Raw genomic sequence first — 25385 nt, 5'->3', positions numbered from 1 at the left:
CCACGCGCACGCACACAGCTTGCCAAGTGAAAGCCACCATTATGGAACGTGGCTTCATAAAGAACTTTAGCCACCGCCCTTGTACCCCAGATCTATTGCTCAGTCCTCTCATTTGTCTCATGGTTTGAAGAAACATCTGTGGGGATGGGAACCCAAATGCACTTTTGAATCGAGATTTAAGACTCATTTCTTTAAAACTGCTTTCTGCGTTTAGTTCGTTGCCCTTTCCCCGCACTTCAGATTATCACGGTTGGCTACGTACGGTGCAAAAGAAGTTCAACATACATGCAGACAATGCCAAATCAATTTCCCAGATCAATTTCAAAATTGCGCTCGCCATCTTCAATATCCTCCCTGGACTCGTCCGTGTCGACATATTGCCTCTCATCCCACTCTACTCCCCTCCAAATAGCCAGTCAATCTTCGCTCAATGGGAGGTTGCAATTTCTCCTATCGCCCGCACATTCTGTAACTCCCTTCTTCTAGCTATCCGTGCTGTTGAGTCTCTATGTCCATGTTCAGGTCCATGTACAATACCTTTTGTCTCTGCCTATGACCAAACTGCCTCTCTTTATAAGAAAAAAATGCCTACTGTATCTATATAAATTCACACTATTGTATTGGAGGTTTTAATATGCTTTACCTGGGGTGTCCCAGTTGACTTAAAATGTAATGCGTTGAGGGCAAGACGACTTTGATAAGCGGTGAATGAATAGGACACGCGACTCATCGCAACAAGCTCATCCATCACTTTTCTGTTCCTCACAGTCGCCCTCATAAGAGTAAGCAACTATCTGGCTTAAAAACTATACACTTAATATCAAGAAGCCATAAACCTACCAAAATATTCATCATTAATAGCCCTTCCATATGTCTATTCGTTTGCGTATAAATAACATACATTAGGCACAGCTGCTGAACAGTTTACAATTACAGTAAACGCTGAACAAGTCGTGGTGTATGAGGACATGACTTGAATACAACAAGAGCTTAAACAACCAGTTTAAACAAAGCAGTTAAAGGTATTCAACAAGTGTGCCATGTTGCTGGTGTAGCTGAGCTTGTTTTTCCGGATGCGGCTATTTTTTTAAAATGAACGTACGCCAGCTCTTTGTCAAGACAGCCTCCGCCCTCTATGAGACGCATCTAAAGCCGTGCCTTATGGGCATCCATTTCGTCCACAATTCCTGTGCAGAATGAGTTTATTTTCCAAATACAGCGTCACCCAGTGTGCTGTACGTACAGCAAAGCTCTCATCGGTATCTGAAACCAGACAAGTTAACCTGGGAGCCACGGGCACTACACTGGCTAACCATAACCCGGTTACCAACGCCTATAAATGTGTAGATGTAACACTATTATGTGGGAAGTCAACAGTGGTTGTAAAAATCGATTAATTGTCCTCTGACATAGGAGTGAGGATTTACGATCACTGGCTTGGGGTGGTCAACAGAAACACCTCCCCCCTTTTCCTTGATGTTTTAGCAGCGATGCTCTACATCCTTCACAGGTGATGTCCTCAAGCTTGTGCCGTCAATTGTGTTAAGTTAGTGGCTTCGTCCATTCAAATACAGCACCATGTTATTCGCTAAAAGAAAGCAAAGTGCTATACACGTAATACCAGTGCTTCATTTATAACCGAATCCACTGAAAGTTGACACACACTACACTGTACTATATAAGACTCTCAAATACAATATTTTCTATAGTAAAAGAATAGATTATAGCAGGAATAATCTGCCTCATTAAAAAAAAGTGCATTAGATTTCCATAAAAATGCAAATGCCAGCCCTGCCAGAAAACCACAAGTAAAAAAACAAGGAAATGCAAGTTGACATCAGAACCAGAATTGGCTGGAAAACCTGCATGTTGGGTGTGCTGCCTGATAGTGAGTGCACTGAACCAATGCGATGACTCACAGATGCCCTCCAATTTCCGTGGGGAACGACTAAAGCATGCTAGGTGCTGTTAAGTTTGAAAGTAAATGTCATTATTCTGAAACACAGATCACTGTACTGGTGTCAGAGTTCAAACTCCAAAACAGACAAGTGAATTGCTAAACAATTTTTTTAATTAAAATTGGCATGGTCTGTGGACCCAATTAGACCCTCTTTGGGAAGCTCTGTGAAATGAATTATATAATAAGGAGTAGGATGAGGGTAGGTTTAATAAAAGCAGAGCAATAACTCTCCATATCAAAGAGACTAGAATTAAACTTTCAACTATGAACTGACCAACCACAAACAACAACACCCTATCAAGACAGCAACACCCAGTTCAATCTTGTGGTTACCAAATTGAGTGCTAAACAACGATTTTGATAGTGACATTGCCTGATAATGGTTTCAGTCGGGCTTGTACGCTGAACCTAGCCAAAGGGTTGGCAATAAATAATGTTGGCTAGGGTCAAAGGTGGGTTTTGATATAAAGCAGAGAGGTAAGTTAAGCAGAGAAAGTGTCAGAAAGTGTTAAAGGTTGGAGCTTGTTAAAAAGTACCTGAATGGTGTAATCATTCATCTCATTCAACTGCACAGCACGTGGTAGTTGTTAAAGAGAACACACAATTAAGGATGTATTGTGGGTTCTAAATAAGTGAAGTTAGAGACAAATAACTCCACACAGTGCGCACTGGTCAAAGTCCATCTATGCACACCAACCAACCATGAAATGAATGTAAAGGAGTTCATTATTCCACCTGCAAGAAAATTGAGGCAATGGATTTAACGTGGAAAGGTGAGGAAGCACAATTGCCCAATCCTGTTTAGGCGAACGCATTGTGCAAAAGGCAGGGCAGCTGTCTCATCGCACTTTACAAGCACGTGATTGACATCTGTATAACAATAGTTACACGGAAGGGATTGTGACACGGTGCTGTAGGGCAGAGGTGAAGCGTGTGTGTCTTTGCAGTTAGTGCATTGCAAAGAAAAATGTCACAGAATAGCAAACCATGGGACGAACATGGTTTGCTAAGGTGGACAAATTGCAGTGTCAAACATGGTGCTATTCAGTCCATGAGGAGGGAAAAGGGGAGAATCGCCAGTCATCATGCACTCTTCTGCAACAAACGATCAGCAACACTGTAAGGGTAAAGTATAATTTACATTGCACAAGCTAACCTGCAGTACATTGACAGAAAACACGACACAGGTAAACTTGGTATATTCAACAACCAGGTGTAATGTGGTTGCAGCCCAAACACTTTCAGTTCAAGCAAACATCCTTACAGATGGTCGAAATTACAGTTTCTCAAAAGGGCATTTATACCTACAAAAACGTAATGCAATATAAGCATGTGAAATAATATATATACCACTGCATTACCTTGGTATACCTGCTGCATAACTGTGGTCACAATACACCAATTTTATTGAAAACCAAACTACAATGTGGGGTTTTGAATAGGGTCGCTTTAAAACGAATCCCTCACAATGCACGTCTCAGCAGATCCTGCATGAACAATACACTGCATCATCATACGGGTGCAGCAATGGCACGGATGGTTTTCGGACCACACATTGCAAAGCTGATAACCTAAGTTGGACTATCCGTCAAAGCGAACATCAGTGGCAAGTCTTGAACCGGTGCTGGGCCTCCCCTTCGCCCTTCACCAAAGTGCACTGCTGACCAGAGTAGTGAAATATGGTCAAATTATGACCCCCCCCCCCCCCCACTAATGACAGCGTGGGAAAGATGCCTTCATCCAGCAGTGGCTTGACAAAGGGATGTGATTACATGATATGCACACAACGACACCTTTGCAATAATGCTGAGCCTGGTTAGGCCCCATTCATGTAGATGTTGTTCTCGCAAAGGAGAATCTTTGATAAAAAAAAACAGGATGCAGCCTTCCTCCAAGCAGCACGTGTAATTGAATGGTCTAATGCAGTGCAGCATACACAGCAGTATCCTGAGCGATGTTTGACGTTTCAGGAAAGCATGACTGTCGTACAATTCAATACAACAATCAATACAATGCACTGTTAACGTGGTTACATGAGACAGCATTTAAAGTCAGCTGTCAATCCATCGCAGGATGATCTCCTCATGCGGTGTCAGTCATGGAGGGGGAGGAGGGGGGTTGACCATACTTCACTAGGCTAATCAGTGTGGTTTGGCGACGGTGCATGGCCAGGTACACATTCAGATATCTCTCGCCACTGATGTGAGCCGTTCACGATGGTAGTGACCACCCCACACACCCCCCCACACAGGGGCAGAAGCCAGCAATAGGCAGCGCCCTTCATTATCTCCCGTGAACCTCCCCACTCTCCCTCATCGCCTCCACCGACAACGACCTGCACGCAATGGCGAAGTATGTTCAAACAGACCCCAAGACGTGTACACCAAGGGGGCTATAGATGATTATCACGACTGTCACCACCACCGTCGTTGTCACCGTATCAACAACTGAAATAGCGCACACAACGCTGCACCTTACCCCAGTCCTCCTTCATGAGCAGGTTGTCGGCAAAGAAGCGGCTGTCCAGCTCGCTGATGTACTCGGTGGCCATGGCACCCTCACCCGTGCTTGTCTGTCGGTGTTAAAGGTAGAGAAGAGAGAGTGAAGACTGCCTTGTGTGAGATGTCTCAAGCCGCCTCCTCGCTCTCAACGTGGACCGGTGACAGTGTGCGGGACCCAAGATGGCGGCGGTGGATCGGGAACCGGATCCTTGAGGAACCGGACGCGGGTCACAACGCCCGGAGGCGGATCCGGATCCCGCGGTTGCCCCGGGATACCGGGGTAAGGCCTAGTCTAGACTAGGCCCCGTCAACAATAACAACAATAACAACAATGATAACAACGATAATAACTTTTGATTTAAAGCTTTCGTGACTAAAGGGATTCATATTCTTGTTTTTTTCGGTAAAGTCACGTAGAAGGGAAATAATAAAAACATATTATTTATAAATAATATTTTTATTTCCCTTCTACGTGACTTTACCGAAAGAACCAAGAATAACAACAATAACTCATTAAATAGTATGGATGATATCGGTCGCGAAAGTCTACACGTTAAACTGATTAACAGCAATACTGGACGGAGAACAAATAAGAATAGGTGTTTACCCCTTTCTGGCAATAAAAAAAACTGGTGTTAAAAGATGTTCAAACTATATTCATATTCTTGGTTCTTTTGGTAAAGTCACGTAAAATATCACGTAAAATATAAAACAATATTGTTTTATATTTTTGTTATTTATTTCCCTTCTACGTGACTTTACCGAAAAAAACAAGAATATGAATCCCTGCAGTCACGAAAGCTTTAAATCGAATTTGAATCCAGTAGTTACATAATGTTCTTGTGGGTATCTCCACTTTCAAAGCACGACAACAAAAATATAACAAATTTTAAAGGACCCAATAAAGTGCACATTACACTAGTCAAATGCATTACTATGCATTACAATGTATAGTGACGCAAAACAATTTCACTATAGGTAGCTTTTAAATCTATAAGGAATCAATTATTAACACCGGCGTCTCTTCCAGAACTTTCCATTGTTACAATCCGCAGAAAGAAATCTAGTCGTGTGTGCAACTGTTGCTATCTATAGTAGCAATTCTTTAGTCACATTGTTGTTGTGTTGCTCTTCAAAACTGTAGAAAGTCCAAAAACTGCCCAACCACTGAGTTTTTAAACACATTCCTGCAGAGGGAGCTGGTAGGAACGTTGGGTTGCTCGGTCAATGGCCAGGGTCAACGGCGGCGTTGGTGTATTCCGCAAATATGGCCGACTGTGAGGGCGCGCACAAGCCGGCGTGAGTAGGTTAAACGTTGAGTTTTATAAGGGCACCACGGGGTGACCAGCCCCTCCCCACCCAGCCCCACCCCTCCAACCCCCCACCCAGCCCCACCCTCCCAACCCAGCCCCTCAACACCCAGCCCAGCCCAGCCCCAACCCTCCCACCCCCCACGCAGCCCCACCCTTCCCACCCAGCCCCTCCCCACCCTCCCCTCCCCACCCAGCCCCATCCTCCCCACCCAGCCCCATACTCCCCACCCAGCACCTCCCCACCCTCCCCACCCAGCCCCACCCTCCCCACCCAGCCCCTCCCTGCACGACGGACGGACAGAATAATCCCCTGTGGGCTGGTGTAACCAGAGGTTCCTACCAGTATCATTTTGATGTTGACCCAGCTCACTTACAAATGACACTCTAGTGGCCTCTTGGGTTCTAATCTGGTTAAACAACATTGAAACGTGAACTTAATCCGCCTTGGTGGCATTCCTCCAACTTGTTTTGCTAATACTATATTTACCTTGAGCCCAACCTTTCAGTGTTCTTTGATAAGGGGCCGTCCATAAATGACGTCACGCACCTAGGGGGGGGGGTCAGACATTTGTGACGATGTGTGACAAAGGGGGGGGGGGTTTAGAAATGTGACGTCACATCAAAAATGCGAACTTTAAATAAATATAGACAACGCGTTCTACTTAATTAAATAAACGTTTTAATAAATGTTTTCTCCTACAACATCAGAGTGCAGCACCACATTAAATACGCACTATAATGACAATAGTTTAAAACGATATGAAGCATTGTTTTGGGGGGTGGGGCAGAGCTTTGTGACGTCATATTTGAGGGGGGGGGGGGTCTGACTTTTTGTGACGCCGTGTGACGACGGGGGGGGGGGTCAAAAATGTCCAAAATTGCGTGACGTCATTTATGGACGGCCCCATACAGCATATTGATTGAATTGACAAGCTGTTTATCTGAGACCATTTCGAGTGGTCTGAAGCCATGGCAAATACAAAGGGCTTAGTTTATCCACCAGAGGGTGCACGTGGACACATCGCAGCCGTCGCAATACCACAACCAGAGGCGAAATTTCGATTTAAAGCTTTCGTGACTGCAGGGATTCATCTTCTTGGTTCTTTCGCAAAGTCACGTAGAAGGGAAGTAATACAATAATAAAAAGAAAACATAATAAAATACAATTTTTTTTTATAGTCACGTAGAAGGGAAATAAGAAAAACAAAAAGAAAACATAATAAAATACAAAAATTTGTAAAAAAAAATGTGTTTTTTATTGTTTTATTATTATTTTATTTCCACATTAAATACGCACTACAATGACAATAGTTTAAAGCGCTTTGAACCATGTTTTATATATATATTTAAATATACATTTTTTCATGTTTTATTTTTCTTATTTTATTATTTCCCTTCTACGTGACTTTACCGAAAGAACCAAGAAGACAACCAGAGGCGGTTGGGTGGCAGACTTCTCTGTGGGGTAACTATGGCAACACCAGAGAGAGATACATGAGACAGCACAATGAAGGCCCATTGCTGTGGGTTGTTCTGTTTGAGGGAGTTCATAATGGCTGTGTCAAGAGCTGTCCAAACATGACTATGTTACTCTTTGGTTCTTTCGGTAAAGTCACGTAGGTAGAAATATGTAACTAAAACTAATCATAAGCGTCCTTAGAGAATATAAAGTCGCCTTCATGTATATATATCCATCTCCAGACATAATATGTATATTTCTTACACAACCCATAATCCACACAGCGTTCTGGGAGTGCATAAGTTCAGAAGCATTATGATAATTGGTTTTTTACCCTTCTATCTGGCAACAAAACTGACACCTTTTTACAAGGAGTCATGTTTGCATAGACCGCAATACCTGCAGTCATAATACAAACAAAAGACATAACTCTGATAATGTGCACTGTCCTTGAAGTTGATTGGTCCACACCCGAGACAGCTTTCCTTAGAGCCTAGTCTCACATGGGTTGGACCAGATGACGCCAAAAGGCGCACAACTCAAAGACAATGCACCATCAGAGTATGAGAGCTCGAGGCAAGCATCTACACCATGGGAACCTCATTTGCCAGTTATTTTTACTGGCAAATGAGGTTCCCATAGTTCAGAAGCATTGATTCCGAAACAAAAACAAATCTGGACTATCATGAGGCCTCCTTTGCCAGTACAAAACTATACTGATAGGGGGTTTCCAATTTTCTCTGGCAACAAAATTGACACCTTTTGCAAGGAATCATGTTAACATTAACCACAATACTTGCAGTCAAATGCAAGAAAAGCAATACTCTGATCAATTATGCATTGTAAATTATCAGAGTATTGTTTTATTTTTACCGACGTGACTTTACCGAAAAAATCTAAGAGTATGAATCCTTGCAGTCACGCAAGCTTAAAATCTCGAACCAGTGCAGTGTTTTGCTTGCACTGAATCAATGCTGCCAAAATGATGCATTCCTAGAAGGCCGTGTGGCCAATGGGATGTGTAAAAATACTTGTATTTTCTACAAAGGAAACATTGTCTGCTTATTTACAGTATTTAGTTTTTTAAAGGAGATCTATATTTTTGCCACCGTTGATGCCGCTGGCGGAGGACAGGTGAGGATGGAAGGGCTTGGCGGAGTCACTGCCCCCATGACCCGATTCAGTTCGGAAAAGTGGGCCGGTATTGATTGATTTATATATTTTTACCGAGAGGGCAAGACGCAAGACAGACAGACATAAAGGGAGGCAGAAGAGAACATAACTGTTATATTCTGCAGACCGCCTCGCTTTGCAGGAGTCCCATTGTACGTGCGCATGTTGATAATAAATATACATCCCTTTGCCCATTCACTGCTGGACGAAGGCATCTCTCTGCTGTGTCAGTAGTAGGGATTGTCTGACCATACTTCACCGCGCTGGTGAGTGCTGGTGCAAGTGTGTAAATTCTGAGATCTTGTAATTGAATCCATCCAAACATCTCTTAAACTACTGGACATCTGTATAACTACTGGTCATCCGTGAATAGATATTCTGATTCTGATGATGAGTGTTGGATACGAAGGCCTCTACTGAGGTAGCTCGACGTCGTGTGGCACAATTTTCCAGAGAATCTGCCAAATCTGTAAATGGTGAGAAATGTCTCCATGACAGAACGAGTGGGTCTTTGCACACGCAGTGCACACCTTTGTGTGCTGGTGATGCTATACGTACAAAATGGAGAACTTCCAAAATGACTTCCCTTGTCTTATGAAACTCCACTGGGGAGCAATTTGCATATCGAGTACAGTGTGTCTTCACAATAATGGGGCGTTGGCCCACGGTGGGTTGACGTTGGGCACACGGTTAGCTGACATTGGGCCAACGTTGGTTCAAAAGCCACAGATTCAACAATACTTAATACTCTGGTCCAACGTCGACCAATATTGGCCAAACTATGGCATACTCTTTTGCTCTTTCGGTAAAGTCACGTAGGTGAAAAAAAAAACTAAATTAAATCACGACGTTTAGGAAGCAACACAAGCCTCCGTCATCAGGTAGGACAGCCACAGCAAGAAATACCTGATGACGGAGGCTTGTGTTGCTTCCGAAACGTCGTGATTTAATTTAGTTATTTTCATTTTTATTTTATTTTTATTATTTTTATTTTCACCTTCGTGACTTTACCGAAAGAACCAAAGAGTATGGATCCTTGCAGTCACGAAAACGTCAAATCTAGAATCAAACTATTGCATGTTTACTGGGCAGCTGCGTCTCCACGCCGAACAGAAACGTCATGTACCATATTTAGTGACTTGCTCAGCTTTCCTTTCCTTTGCACTCCTATCTGTTGTTGTATCGTTTGTTGTTGTGATTTTCTGACCTACCTCTTCTGGACATCTGTGAAAAAGAGCTTAATAGCTCATCTGATTCTTACCGGTCTAAATAGTTAAGAACAGTACATGAATGGATGTAAGCGTTGGATTGTGAATTCCAGTTTTGGCTTGTGATTTTAAGTTCTATTTTATTTTGTTACACACCATATAATTTTTAAAACATGTTGTGTTTAGTTTGTTGTCTTTTTCCCGCACCTCCGATTAGCACGGTCGTATAGCATAGTGCGAAAGAAGTTCAACATACATACATTCATAATAGAAACGCAATATAAATAACGGTAATTCTGTAAATGGACTTAATTTAATCTCGTTGACAAAACGCATTTACTAGGGCACCCATGAGTTGAATATTCCCAGTATTTTGAGGGCTCACTGATACAATACAATAGGAGATACAAAATAAAGCCACTTATGAAAAAGACAATCGTTTGTTATGTTCTTGTGATTTTAAATGTATTTAAACATTACCGTATTAAAACAGTGAGCCCACCGTTCCGTTTCTCTAGCATCCATGGTTAAATATGATTTTTTATTTTATTTTCATGTAAGCTTTGCAACGCGTGGCTTCGTATTGATAACTTGGGACACCCCAAACTTTTTAAAAGTATTATTTTAAATGACCACACTTCAACCACAGCAATGTGAGCTTTGAATGACCCGTGGGTAAGAATGATTGAACAGCCATTCAAGAGATCAAATTATTTGGCGATACTGTGTTGGCAGTGGAGAGAGATCACGTTGAAATACAGACAGCAGCGCAAGGCAACAAGATATTTGCGTGAGGCAGTACACATAGTACGCTGCTAATCTATCTGTATTGAGCGTGAAGTATTTTTGAATCCGTGGCTTTTTTTTCCTGGTTACTTCTGTTTCCTCATCATCAGTCACGATCACGGGTCTGCAACCAAAATAACAAGAAGAAGTTGCTGACCTCTGGTCGTGGTCAATGCACTGCCGAATAAAGGGCACCCCAGGCTGCCGTAAGCTCTCACAATCCTAAGAGGCAACAATGCGTCCAGCTCCTGCACGGGAGTTGTCACCGCTCCATCTCCGTGGGTGACGTCCTCTCAGGAGTGACGCCGCCTTTGGCTGCCGCTCTGTCATTCGTCTTGTCCACTGACCGTCATCCCTTGCAGCAACATAGTCATGCCCGAGGCCACTTGCGTATTCTCTCAAATCCTCGTGTTCATCTCCCTGTCCATTAGTCTAATTCCTAAGCGTAGACTTCTCCACCTTCATTGGAAAATTGTCAGCCTTGGTTACATTTTCCTTTGTCATTGTTCGTGTTTTTGATCCATAAATAATAGAAGGAAATGTACACTGATTGAAACACGTTCACCTTTGGGCATATTGCTAGGTTGCTTTTCATTCGGTCTTATAGAACAACACAAAAGACTCAAAAGTTATGTCCCGAAAATGAGCCTTGAGTCTCAGTCAAGGATCTTCTTGGCAAATAATGGGCATCTGTATTCCTATCATTATTCTGCCGACAGCCCGTGTAGGTGCCCATATTTGGACCCGTGCTCACGAACAAGGAGGTTAACATCTCACTTGGGAGACCGAGGCAGGGCAGCTGGACACAGGGAGGGCAGCAGAGGAGCAGGACATGTGTGTGTGCCCTTGCTCTACTCTATGGGGACGGTAGCACTACGAACCCGGTGGCTAGAGTTCGATTCCCGCTCGCGACCAACACCAGTGACAAAATATCTGATACAGGTCGTGGGCCTCGCCAAGGTCGACTCAGCCACAAATGAGTAACTGGTGCGCTGTGTAAGCATCGCAACTCGGGAGACAAAGGCGGCCGGGCGTGGAGCCGTCCACCCACCCCCTCGTGTACCGTGCTAACAGCATTTGCTCCGACAGTCTGTTAAGGCTACACGGGGGATCTTTGTCTTTGCTCTCCGCTGCCGAACGATGACAAACAGTCACTGTCGTCGAGTGAAAGCAGAAGCCTTGGAACAAGTGGAGGCTGTCGCACAGAGAGAGAAACCCGCCCCGTCATATTCACAGGGCAGCCCGCACACAACTACAACACCCCTCCCACACCAACACAGCTGTTGTGACAAAAAATGGGGCCCTTCCTAAATTAGCCCCTGCCACAGCTGTTGTGCACACATCACGGCCGATCTCAAACTCATGCAGTCTATAAAACTCAAAGACAAGGGTTCCGCTCGTTCGTGTCAGAGACTGTTGGGCGAAAGTGCTGTTGGCGGAGTGCCTATTTAGGACTGGTCCCATTGTTGAGGTCGACCACATCGTGTTGGGTACTAAATTTAGGCCGAGTCAATATCGAGGAGGTGCAGGAATAAATTCAGATTTTGGTGAATGACTGGGAATGAAAGCAAGGATTCCGATATTGTAGTACATTTTACTTTTTTTGTGTTTAGTTTGATGTTTCCCCCCCCCCCCCAATCTCTGATTGACACGGTTGACTATGTTCGATGCGAAAGAAGTTCAACGTACATACAATTTAAACATACATTGTGCTGCACTAAAGTTCACACAAACACACAGTTTACACACACACACGTGTGCCAAGACACAATACCCCCTTCCATTTAATAATAAAATTCACACAGAATGCACCCGATTTTATGAAGCTAAACAGATTTGAGCCTGGTTATTAATCAAATGTGCATTCCAGGTGATATAGGCTTGGGCTCTAAGGTGGAAAGGACTCTACTGTAGTAATGTACAACAATGCATTGCGTGTGTTAATGTAATTGGTCAATATAGGATCGTCCTGAAGATGACACTTGGCAATAAAAGGTATTGTTATTATGAACAACTTGGCAGTTATATGTGCGTGGCCACCACTTAATCTGTTAGCGGTGAAAAATACCAAAAAAATTGATGTCGAGGTAAGTCCCTATTTATAACGAGATCAGAACACATTGGGACATAATGAACTTTGCAAAGGAGGCCTGATTAAAATTTTACGTAAAGAGAAAATACACAAGTGGGAAAATATTTTTTACGAAAAAAAAACAATTGGCCAAACATCCCAATGAGGGACTGAAAGTAGTGAGATTTCTGTGGTTAATGCGTGCATTATTATTATTATTCTCTGTAAGTCAAGAGTGATTTCTAGCTCACGTGAGCATTTAGGCGGTGCTCATCACCTGGGCACAGCCCTGAGCCAGTGATGGAGATTCCACATTTCTATGGCAGGATTAGCGGGGGAAGCACAACAAGTGGTTGTAAACATACATACAACCATATTCTTGGTTCTTTCGGTAAAGTCACGTAGAAGGGAAATAATACATATAAAACAATAAAATTCTCACGACGTTTCTATTGTTTGTTATTGTTTTCTTTTTATTATTTTATTATTTCCCTTCTACGTCACTTTACCGAACCAAGCACATGAATCCCTGCAGTCACGAAAGCTTAAAATCGAAAAATACATACAACCGTTGTTGACTTCATTAGAAAGTGTTATTTATTTTATCAACCCACGAGGATTGATGGCCTCTGTAACCCCCCCCCCACCCACGATGTAAACTCACAACTTTCCGATTGCAACCCGCTCGCTTTTCCGCTCAGCCACCTGACCGGTTATCGTTTTAGAAGCAAACAAAAAATCTTTTGTAACTTTGTGCAAATAAACAAAATAACAATAACAGGCAGGTACATTTTGAGATGAAAATACACGCTACCGAATAATGAAACATACGAACATTATTATCAGTTTTATTCACAATCAAGGTTATTTTGGGTGATATCGCGTAAATATAAATGTGTTGTTAACCTTCATCAGGCAAATCGCCTGATGAAGCTGATTGTAATCAACAGTGAAACGTCGTACTCGAATTGTAAACGTTGTGGGTTTACTCTCCAACACACCGGTGTGCTGAAGTAATAGCTAATTGCCACGTTTTGTTAACGTGACAAACCTTACTAATTGGCTGTGTCGGGTGGTGGTGGGTTAACGACACATATATATTTATGCAAACTAACCCAAAAATAACTTTTATTATGAATAGTATTGGTCGCGAAAGCCTACGCAGGAAAAAAAAAATTCCGTTGTAGTTTGCATCTGTTGATCAAATATGGGAACTTCGCCTGGGCCAGGTTTCAATATCAATTGGCATTGATGATGTATCCAGGAATGACACCCAGCCACCACTTCTCCACCACCACCACCACCCCAAAACTTGTGTAAAATCGGTTAGCGAGCGCCTAATAAGGTGGCAAGCCACCCCAGTGTGTGTGTGGGCCAGCAACATGCCTTACTGGCCTGCCTGCCTCCCAATACTCAAGTTGATCAGATCATCACACCGAGTAGACGAACTCATAATTTTGGGCTGAGTTGACTTAGTGGAGAGTCAGGAGGCTCCGTTCAGATGCGATACGCATTCCGTGACCATGGCCCTACGACACACAAATATCCCCTGCATGACCTGGTACAGAAGAGAATCTATGGATTTTTTGTTATTGCTCATGTTTCAGAGTGTACGATACAGCTTTGTTCGCATTCATAATTTCCGCCTCCCCGATGCTGAAGTGCGTTGTAAGCGGTTCGTCAATTCATTGGATGGGGAACGCACATACACCCACACCACACGCATGTTTTACTGATAGGAACCTCCTGGTTACACCAGCCCACAGGGGATTATTGTGTCCGTCGTGCAGGGAGGGGCTGGGTAGGGAGGGTGGGGCTGGGTGGGGAGGGGAGGGTGGGGAGGGGATAGGTGGGGAGGGTGGGGCTGGGTGGGAGGGTGGGGCTGGGTGGCGGGTGGGAGGGGTGGGGCTGGGTGGGGAGGGGCTGGTCACCCCGTGGTGCCCTTACAAAACTCAACGTTTAACCTACTCACGCCGACTTGTGCCCGCCCTCACAGTCGAGCATATTTGCGGAATACACCACGCCGCCGTTGACCCTGGCCATTGACCGAGCAACCCAACGTTCCTACCAGCTCCCTCGGCAGAATTGTGTTATCGCCAATGTGGAAACGCGCTCACACACGCCCGCGTGCGTGATTCACCATCGGCGCCACCGCTAGAACGGAAATCCCTAGCTATGACGCGCAATGTCTTCACGTCTGGGCAAATCTTGCCTGTTTTACGCATCGATTGCACACGCATGTGGGTCACTGTCAGGCCACGGTTCTGCGTTCAGTGCTCATTCCTGCGCTCCTTCAACGGAGGAGGAGCAGGAACAGATAAAACGACACGGACAAACTCCTGAAGCCCTGTCGTCGTGGCCAGAAGAACCTCAACACTGGCATTGATATTCCTGAACCATATTACCATAGTATGCAAGAATAACGGAGAGAATCGGCGCTTTAAAAAAATGTATATTCAAATGTTTCGTCCTGGGTATGTATGGAAACATCTGCCACAACGGTGTAATGGTTAGCAGTAGGGCTGAACGATTAATCGATTTTCTTATTGGAATTATTTTATTTTTTATTATTAGAACTTTATTTATTTAACTTACCAATTGTTCTATGTTTGATTGTTCTATTTCAATTAAAACATTTTAATAAATACATGTTGGAAACGATTAATATATTTTAAGTTCTCATCCTTGAATAATAATATATAGAGCAGTTCATATTTTGATGGTATCATGTGGTAATGCTCCATCACATGTTTTAAATCTATTACACAGTGAATATTGAACTGAAGCTTGACTTTAAAAAATGTAATCGCAATATCTGTCAGAAAAATCGCAATTCGATATTTTCCCCAAATCGTTCAGCCCTAGTTAGCAGCGCACTGCAGAGATGACCGGGTCTATCCGATCTCCCCGCGTGGCAGTTGAAACAATGGGTCAAGTTTTCCTACATCCTCCTGCCTCTGCCTACCTAGAAAATACACGCAGTTAGTCCTTTCTCAGGTTGCGTGTGGTGGGGTAAAGTGTGGGTAGCTCAGATCTCTTCCAAGACATCTGACCAGCGTGGAAGAGTAGGCCAAATACCATCCAGAGGGGGCTCTCTAGCGGTCACTCGAGTGGAGACCCTTCTGCCAGCAGTGACGTGAGCAAGCAATTGCAGGGTTGCACCCTTCGCTTGTATATGAATATATCAGTACATCGGTGTATATTACCTTCTCGAATGTCGTATGTTGAACTTCTTTCGCACCGTACGTAGCCAACCGTGCTAACGGGAGGCACGGGGGGGAAGGACAACAAACTGAACACAAAAAAACATCGTGCATCCTTTTAATTCCTACTGTAACATGGATCAGACCCATGAAACAAATTGGAACAATAGCTGAAAATTACACAAAGGGCAGTTTCTCGGATAATCGTTGCTTGGAATGACACTGCGAGGAAGAGGGAAAATGGAATGACCAGCTGGTGTACAACGGGGCGAGAAGTATTGTTGCTTGGCGATATTTTGAGGGATGGTGTTGGGTTGGAGAGGCGTTCATCCAGCAGTGGATAGCCCCTGGCTCGTATTGTTCATGATGATATACAGTTGTATCAATTGTCATGTTTTTGCTGGCACGGACAGGCTTCTGCCCTCACGAAATCTCTCTCAAGCACTGACACACAGCTGAGTCGAAGAGAAACGGGTTCTCTCATGCCTTCTACCTCCGATTAGCACGGTTGGCTACGTACGGTGCGAAAGAAATTCAACAGACATCCATCCATACATTCGTTGTTGTTTAGGCAAGTTTTGTTCGTCACTATCTATTAGGACTGTGTGGGGACGTGGTGAGTGGCAGCAGTAACACACACCCACACACCCAACTGCCTCGATCTGTCAAAGTGCTGGGGTTATGATCACACCAAAGCATTCTAGGCTGTGCCACAATCAGTTTTTTTTTCGCAGAGCGTGCTAACCACTGCGCCACCGCTTCCCACGCACACAAAGACAAATATTCCTACTATAGCCTTTAGCAGACTTTTGGGGGCAAGTGTTGCTAGCGAGGCACCTACGAAGGCCGGCACGGCACACGATGATGTTTACACACCGTAACTTTGAGGTTGAGGCCACCCATGTGAGCCGTAGGACCGGTTCAGATAATCGTCACCGACATCGGCCCTGAGCGGGAATCGAACTCGCGTGATCAGGTTTCACAGCATGTTTCGCTCCGGATGACCGCTGCAAAGTATGATCTTGTGTTTTCATTTAGTGTGCTGATCTTTAAAGGTGCATTGAAAATGTTTGATACTCCTACTGATGCTCCTGATGTTGTGGAGTGACTCATGCAGCCAGCTATGGCTACCGGGTTTGGTGGTACATGTTGTTTATGTCGTTTATTGTGAAATTTCGGTCACAGTTCCTATGATCACTGTTACATTGCTTTTATGGCTTTATTTTGGTAATTTCGAAAATGTTTTTTGGTTTGGCCATGTTTGTTTGTTGTAGTACGGAGTTAGACTGATGGCTTTAATCTAAGTTGTCTTGTGGTTGTTGTTGTTGTTTGACTTGCATCCCACTGGGATTTTTGCACACATCGTTGGTGTACGGTGCTTTTTCTGGAAGATTTTGCTGTCTTTTCCTGGATTTTTCTGTTTGCGCATAGTCACATAGTCACTTGAAGATGTTTTTCTTGTTCGTGTTTTTGTTTTTTGTTTGTTGCGGTTGCACCCGATTCAAGAGCCGAATGGCTCACAGGGCTATACCAAATAAATTAAATGAACAGCGCGGCGCACTAACCGCTGCGCCACCGCTCCCCCCCCTCACTACTCACACACACGCTGTCAATCAGTCGACGCCCGCACGCGCGCACCATGTCCCCTCTCGCTCTCTCAACCCCCCCCCACATCAACCTCCCCACCCGCCCGCCACCTCCGGCCACAACCCAACCCAACAGCGGGCTCTCCCCCCCCACCCAACCAGACAATATTTTTAGCAGCTCTCAGTATAGATCAATATAGGGTTACACTCCGATCGTAGTAATGCTGCCCAGCGCACCGCCAACACTGTAGGGACTTGTGCGCATAACGGTGTGAGCCACTACGCGTGTTGCTTGCCCCCCCACCCCCCAGTTCCTTATCTGCTCCGTCAAGCAGTTTCCTGCACGTGTCCTGGGTGAGCATTACGCCGCGAGTTGGCCCACTTTGCAACTAGCCGCGTTGGTTGCTCAACGTCGCGTGGTCGGAACAATAGCGCGTGGTGGCAGCAGCGGCAGCGGCAGGCGTGGAGACGCAGAAGAGCACGAGGGGAACGACGTTGAGGTAGGAAGGCGAACGGCTGTGGCGACCACCTCGTGGGGTTTGAATGAGTGGCGTACGGGGGGGGGGGGGGTGAGGACAGGAGCGCACACAAACCCCCCCCCCCCCACCGCCGCCCCGTGTAGCCTTAACAGACTGTTGGGTAAAGTTGCCGGCACCACTCCCGGCCGCCTTTGTCTCCCGAGTGGCGATGTTTACACACCGCAGCAGGTGCTCATGCGCGGCTGACTCGACCTGGGTGAAGTCCAGAAGCGGTTCAGATAAATGTCTCGTCACCGGTGTTGTTCGTCGTGAGCGGGAATCGAACTCGAGTCGCCGGGTTCGTAGCGCAGCACGCTAACCGCTAACCCTACCGCTTCGCACGCGCGCGCGCACGTGGGGAGAGAGATGTGTGGGACAGAGGAACGAAGCAGGTTGAGGAATTCTCCACAAATCTGGCTGTCGCCTGATGAAGCTGGTTGTAATTACTGGCGAAACGTTACGGTACTCGGATTGTAAATGTTGTGGCTTGGATCTCCAACACACAACCAGTGTGCTGTACTAGTGACGAATTGGCCACGTTCTGTTTACGTGACAACCCTTACCAGTTGGCTGTGTCGGGTGGTGGCGGGTTTAAACGACACATTTATATATTCGCGCGATCTAACCCAAAAAAACTCTATTATGGATGACATTGGTCGCGAAAGCCTCCGTGTTAAACTGGGACAGAGCGTTGGGCATTCGGGTCAATGAATAGACGGGCAAAGTGAGAGGTCAGAAGCAGCGAAGGGGAAGCAGGCAGTGAGAGAGAGACAGGGCAACTACTGGACATATGTGGAAAAAGAGCTTTATAGCTCATCGGATTCCTCCGGTGTAAATAAATGTGATGATTCTAAATTCTCCTATCCGTCGCCTGTCAGCCGTCGCCTCCAGCCACCGACCCTGTAAATCGCTTTGATTGAACCTCGTTTAGATATTCCTCGTCGCGCGTTTCACGAACGCATCGTAAAACTGGGGTATTTTTTTTATTTATTGCGGATGGTGCCCCAGATGTCTTGCGACCCCCGATTAATTCTCTAAAACTTATTTTTTTTAAAGTAGCGTTTATTTAAAACAGAAATGAATATACAAAGGGGAAAACATTTAGGGGCCAATTAACTGGTGGGGGCGGGGAGGGGTTGCAAGAAATATGGACGACCCGTATTGTACTGTGAATGTTTACCATGCTGTTGGGAATACTGCTCTCATATCTGGAGTGGAGCAACCGATTCCTACTTCACTTTACTCAACATAATTCATTGTTAAACACTCGGGGCGACTTCTAGCAGTCACCGATTCACTCTGCAGTCATTCTCATACCGGCGGTAAACAGCCTCCTTTTCACTCTTCTATTGCTTGCTTAACATTTCATGTCAACCCATACGGGATACCCGTATTCTTGTACAGGGAAATTGAGTTTGCAGGTTCATACGGCGTACAGCCGTTTCAATACGGGCGAACATAGTTTCGTTTATTGGTGTTGTGTTTCTCCCTTGTGATGGGAATTTGTAGGATGAATATTCGAGAATTATAAGAGCACGTGATGACCAATAAGGTCCGAATAAGGTAGGCACTGATAAGGGGTAAACAGGTATGGGAATGCCAAAAATGTCTCGTCTCATCGCCAACGTGTTCAACCACCACCATCATCACCACCACACCAGGGCCGGATGAAGATTATTGTCGGCCCTAGGAACTTTCTGCTTCGTCGGACTTCAGGGATTACTTTCTATACAGTCGCTACTGCTGCTGCCCAATGTTCCTACCTCCGCCGTCACTCCGCTGGACTGTCGTCGTTACCGCTGACACCTTCATTATTTAGTCTGTGCCCGAATTTCAATGGTTAGTTCGCTCTGTGTGCCGCAGATAAGCAGATTTAATTTACATTTATTGAAGACAAAAAAATAACGAGGTGAGCCAAAAAATATCACAAGCGAACATTTCTTCAACAATTTTTTTTTTACTATGATTATCATATCGGATGACGCAGCTTAGAACAGATGCCGTTCCTTTTAATCGATAACAAATGCAATGTTCTGCCAAATCGACCGCGTGGAGAGCGCCATGTTGCTTGACTTTAAATTTAAGCTTAAAGTTTTATTTGACTGTTGTTGTAGGTGTAATACGCCTCGCTTACAAAGAGTCAACGACTTGTTACCCCTGCAAAGAAATTGCCACGAGCCGCCAGCCGTATCACTATTTTTTATTCAAGAAGATATCTTGGTGGCATTTTTTTTATCATCACGCAATATGGCACTTTGGAATTACTTCCTCCCATCATCGCTTCTTGTCACAAATTCTGATCATAACCTCACTCGATGCAAGAAACTTGTTGACGCTTACCTATTGTCATTTCAATAGTGCTGTGTGTTCCTGGCCGCTTTGTTTTGTAGCCAATGCGATAAAAAAAAGTAATAGCTTTACTGCGTGAATACCGTTATCCTTACCAAAGACAAAGATCTCCAGTATAGCCTTAACAAACTTTTGGGGCAAGTGCTGTTTGCCAGCACCCGATGAAGGCCGACACGCACATAAGGGGGTGGCCCACACCACGTGGCGATGTTTGCACATCGCACCAGGTACTAATTTTAAGGCTGAGTGGACCTAGGAGAGGCCCAGGACCGGTTCAGATGATCGTCACTGGCGTGGACCGTGAGCAGAAATCAAACTCGGGTCGCTGCGTTTGTAGCTTAGCGTGCTAACCACTGAACTACCGCTCACCACTTGTTTTTGTTTTTATCATAACCAGGTGTCGTTTAACAGTGGCTATGTAGCTCGTGAGCTCTGGGTTGGGGTTCTGAAAAAAGTTCTGATGGCTCTAGGCGCATTTATCACCCAACAGCCGATGGCCCAACCATGATTTTCCAACTTGGAATTTGATGTTTCCATTCTTATACAATTACTCTTACTGCCACCCCACGCCGCGTCGAGCGTGAGGGTTGTTTGACTGACCATACTTCACCACACTGATCAGTGCGGGTTGGTGAAGGGGTGGGGAGAGGGACTCCAAGACCAATACCGGTTCAGGTGGCTGGGTTCGTAGTGCAGTGCGCTAACCACTGCGCCACTGCTTAACAGAATTATGTGGGTTTATTAGGTCATCCTGGAAAGACATCACTATTTTTTTACAATCGGTTGTGTTCAGACGAGTCATTTTATTATACTTTAGACACGTTCCACATATGTGTCCGGCTGAGTAGAGACGTTTACTCACTCTTTCTTTCCAGGTGAGTGGCACAGTTGGTTTAGCGAGCAGCTCCGCATCGGAAAGTTCAAATCCCAGGCAGGAGGCCAGCCAACCTATCACCATCTCCCCAGGGTCACCAACACGAGTAAACTCTGTGGGATCTCACCGCGCTACCAATTATATGGCAAATTGGCGTCTGTCGTGAGCAGTCGCATAGCTGTGAGGAGCGCAGGCGGTGCAATTGCGCTCGGGCTGAAGGGGTCCAGGCACCGGGCTACGAGGACGGAAAATCTTTGACAGGGCGCCCCCCCCCCCTTCCCAGTGTCATTTCTTAGACCGGTGCTGCTATGCCACTCAACACGTCAATGTGTGAACGTGGATTTCCTCCACTGGCTCAGAGATAGCATTGGGGTTGATTGCCAGTATATGTACTACGTATGGTGCGAAAGAAGTTCAACGTACAGTTGGTGGTGATGCTGCTGATGCTGCTGCTGTGCTGGAAGTGGTGCACAAGCACAGCCAACAACAACAAAAACAACTAAACACACTCAAGGACCATTGCCCGAAACGTCGCCAATTATCCATGTTTATTTTAAGGCCGCAGTGTTGTTGACTCGTGTCAAAAAAAGGTCCGGCAAGCCCGATCGGCTCCCTCCTTCGCTTTGCGTGACACCAGCGGTCGGCACACAATGGCTTCACTCGTATTCGTGGTGACATTCCAACTGGCATTTCCATTCGAGGCCGGCCCCATGACTCCTGTATTTATAGCGAGCGGCATGATTTACCGTGGTGCTCGTGAAAATTCCCCGCGCTCGTTTGCCGCACGGAGGTACTGTAACTTGGAACGCGGTGCCATGCCTTATGTATGAATGGTGAACTTCTTTCACACCGTACGTAGTCAACTTTGCTAATCGAGGAGTGCGGGGAGGAAGCGTAACAATCTAAACACAATGATCAGTACCAACGAAATGGGGTTTTCAATCTAGATTTAAAAGTTTATATTTCGCTCTCTAATATCGGAAGGAAGAGCGTTCCAGACGGCCGCACAAGCGCATCTGAAAGCGCGCGACGCGGTGACCATCTTTGTTCGATGGTTAGCCAAAAGCCGCTACCCTAAGTGGGACTCGGCGAGTCGCCTGTCAAATGGTGGCTGTACCAGTGAACGTCACTCATTGATTCATCCACCCACGTTGAGGAATGCGGTGAACCAGACGCTGACTGTTTCGTCTCATCGACCACACTGTGTTCAATCAGCACCACACTACAGATTACAAGAACACACTCATCCTCACACTCACCCACCCACTAACTCAACCACACACTCACTCGCGCACTACACTGCATATCACTAAAACGCAAACACTCATTCACCCATTAATTTACTTACTCACTACACTGCAGATTACAATAACACACTCATCCTCACACTCACCCACCCACTGACTAACTCACTCAACCACCCACTCACACACCACACTGCAAATCACTAGAACACAAACACTCGCACACTCACCCACCCATCCATTAATTCACTCACTCACCCACCCACTCAATCACTCGACCACTCACTCACCCACTCACCCAGTCAGCACACTGCAGGTCACAACTCTTTTTGTTTCTCCCATCATTGTCTCTTTGCTTTAACACGTAGGCTTTCGCGATCAATATCATCTATAATAGAGGTTGTTTTGGGTTAGATCGCGTAAATATATAAATGTGTCGTTAAACCCGCCACCACCCGACAAAGCCAACCAGTAAGGGTTGTCACGTAAACAGAGCGTGGTCAATTCGTTACTAGTACAGCACACCGGTGTGTTGGAGAGCCAAGCCACAACATCTACAATCTGAGTACGACGTTTCGCCAGTAATTACAATTGTCTCTTTTCCAAAGTTTTTACAGTGCCCTTGTTCAATTCGATTGCGCTGTTTATTGCGAATCTGGCCCCTTCGTGGTGGTACACGTTAAACACCTTCAACTGAGTGACTCAGGGGCTCATGGCGGCCACGTTGGTGCAGTGACCCAGAACTGCTGACATCCTGGGTTTGAATCTGGCCATGCGCCCGTGATTAAATCGGCGGCCAGTGTCAGTTCTTACGCTTACAACGCGCGTATTGAGTCGTGTTGTTGTTCTTGTTATGTTCGGCCTGTAACTTTTCACTGGTAGGCAAAGGCCTCCCTCAAATTTTATTCAAAAATGTTCCTTGCCTCGGGTTGTTCTTGTCCAGTAGCGGCCTCAGAATTATTCGATTTTGATCTCATTGCTGCCATCCCTGCAGGCAGCAAGGAGGGTTGGTGGGTTCATGAACACCAAATGTTGTGAAACTTCCTTCCACTCGTGTGTATCATGGAGGTGTCATACCCTGGCTCGCCAGGAGAAGGAGTTACAACAAACAATGTGAACTCGACATGCTCCGTCTGTATGGGATAGAGTGTTGCCCTCTCGCATGCATGGGTTTTCTCTGGTTGCTCCAACTTCCTCACACTTGTATAATTATCACTCATAAATTGATTGAAAATATATTCATGCATGCTGAACTTATTTCGCACCGTACGCAGCCAACTGCGCCAATCTGAGTGCCACCGTCTCGCTCTGCTTCTCTTCCCCTCTCTGCAGTCTTCCGCTCACGTCGCTTGATTCTGTCACTTGTCTCTCCGCGGTTGTCATCGCGGGCGCTCCCCTGCCCAGTTTCATTCGAATCTCTTCTGCTTCGACAGCAGCACCATCGGGTGGACCCTCCTGTTCCTTTTCCTTACGTCTTCATCCCTCAGCCCTATCCATTGACCTCACTCCGAACATACTCCTGAGATAATGCTTAAACACGTGCGTGTGAGAATCGTAAAAAAAAATGTAAATGCGTAAACCGTGTTTGTGATGGGTTCGTGTTACGCCTGCTGCCACTAGAGGCTGCTACACTGACCATGACAGAAACATCTGAATAAATTATTGAACCCCAACCGTTGGCAATTTGTCACATCGCAAGGTGGGACAAATCATTCGAAGTTCTCGAGACCATTGCGAAATGTTAACTACCTTTCCTGGTGTGCAGAAGGTCGTGGATTCGATCCCGACCCTGACGCCTGCTGCTGTATATTTGGAGTATGCGTGTCTCTCTCCCCGTGGTCGCCTCGATTTTTCCCCTCCCCCCCAACATTTAGAATCAACGTCACGCATTTAGAGTATTTGGCGGCTCTAAATTTCCACATGGTGACAAGCCACTTCGTTGGAGCAATCATTTGTGATAGCCAGGTTGCTTCTGAAAAAAAGAGCTACACAGCTCTGTGGGGCCTTACCTGCTAAAATAAAATAACAAAAATAGTTACCAGTTTTTTTGTAGGAATTCACTTCTTGTGAACCGAGGGAAGTGTTCACACGAGTCGTTATGTAGCCGACCCCCCAGGCTCCCTCGTGGTTCTAGGTGACGCGGCGGTCACAAAGCGCGGGCCCCCCAAAAACCGTGCAAACCCAGAGACGCGTCATCGTTCATTTTGTATTTCATGCTCAAGCCAGGCCTTGCCCCACACAGCTCCCAAGGGCAACAGATACGCCCCGTGTCAAATGACCGCCGCCATCCCCGGGACACCGCTACGTTATGGAACTTGAACGAGCTGTGACTTCACCGGAGCCCCCTCTCTCGCCGCCGATTGATGGGGAAGGTCGCCGGCAACGATCGTTTCGCTGTGCCCACTGACTGCCAGGGGATCGATGTTTCTGCCTTCATTCAGCTTCATGACGTGGCCTAAATACACACACCACAACTGTGAGATTGTTGCTGAATATTCAAATAATAACAACCGTACTAGGGGAACTTGCTAATTCAGTAGGAGCGGAGCGGTGGCACGATGGTTATCGCACTGGGATTTGAGCCCCGACAACCTGAGTTTGACTCCCAGCCACGGATAATCTCAGTGGTGATATGTCAACCAAGTCTGGACTCCCAACACCCCCCCCCCCTCCCGAACACTGACATTAATTTACCACGGTGATCACTGCAGCCTGCATGGGGAAGCCTTCCTCCAGCAGTGGATTGACAAACTCTGGAGATGTTTTTCGTTTCCTCCGCTATGCCAGAGACAAACTCACCAAATAGAAAACAGAGCTAAAAGAACAAAATATGAATCAGAAACAGAACAACCAAATAGAAATGTAATTGGCCAAACAAAAGCTTAAATAGATTGTTTTTTTTTACTTACGGAGCATAAAATCCACGTTTCATCTTTGCCTTCGCGCGAGATGGCTTATGACACCACTTACACACAACTGTTATTGTTTACAGACGTGCATGGATGCATGAAGAATAATAATCATCGTAATCAGCGTCGTCTATGCGTGCGTGGTGCCATGCGACAATGTCTCTTTCATGAGCAGCCGAGCCTCCGTTCCCCCCTGACACGCAAGGGGGGTGAGTGGTTAACGGCACTCGC

General features: G+C 45.6%; 1 protein-coding gene across 2 annotated transcripts in view; it reads right to left on the bottom strand.

Annotated features, from left to right (window-relative positions):
- ATF6B (activating transcription factor 6 beta) overlaps positions 1 to 4645 on the bottom strand; it is a 40032-nt gene extending 35387 nt beyond the window's left edge. For both annotated transcript variants that reach the window (XM_078857811.1, XM_078857813.1), the window contains exon 1: positions 4439 to 4645. In XM_078857811.1, coding sequence (XP_078713937.1) covers positions 4439 to 4511 — 73 coding nt within the window. In that variant the 5' untranslated portion in view covers positions 4512 to 4645. The remainder of the gene's footprint in view (positions 1 to 4438) is intronic.
- Positions 4646 to 25385: the final 20740 nt, after the last annotated feature.

This window comes from Lampetra fluviatilis, chromosome 6, assembly GCF_964198595.1.
Source record: "Lampetra fluviatilis chromosome 6, kcLamFluv1.1, whole genome shotgun sequence".
NCBI lineage: Eukaryota > Metazoa > Chordata > Hyperoartia > Petromyzontiformes > Petromyzontidae > Lampetra > Lampetra fluviatilis.
The sequence above is the reverse complement of the archived record's forward strand: the minus strand, read 5'-3'. Positions and strand labels throughout refer to the sequence as shown.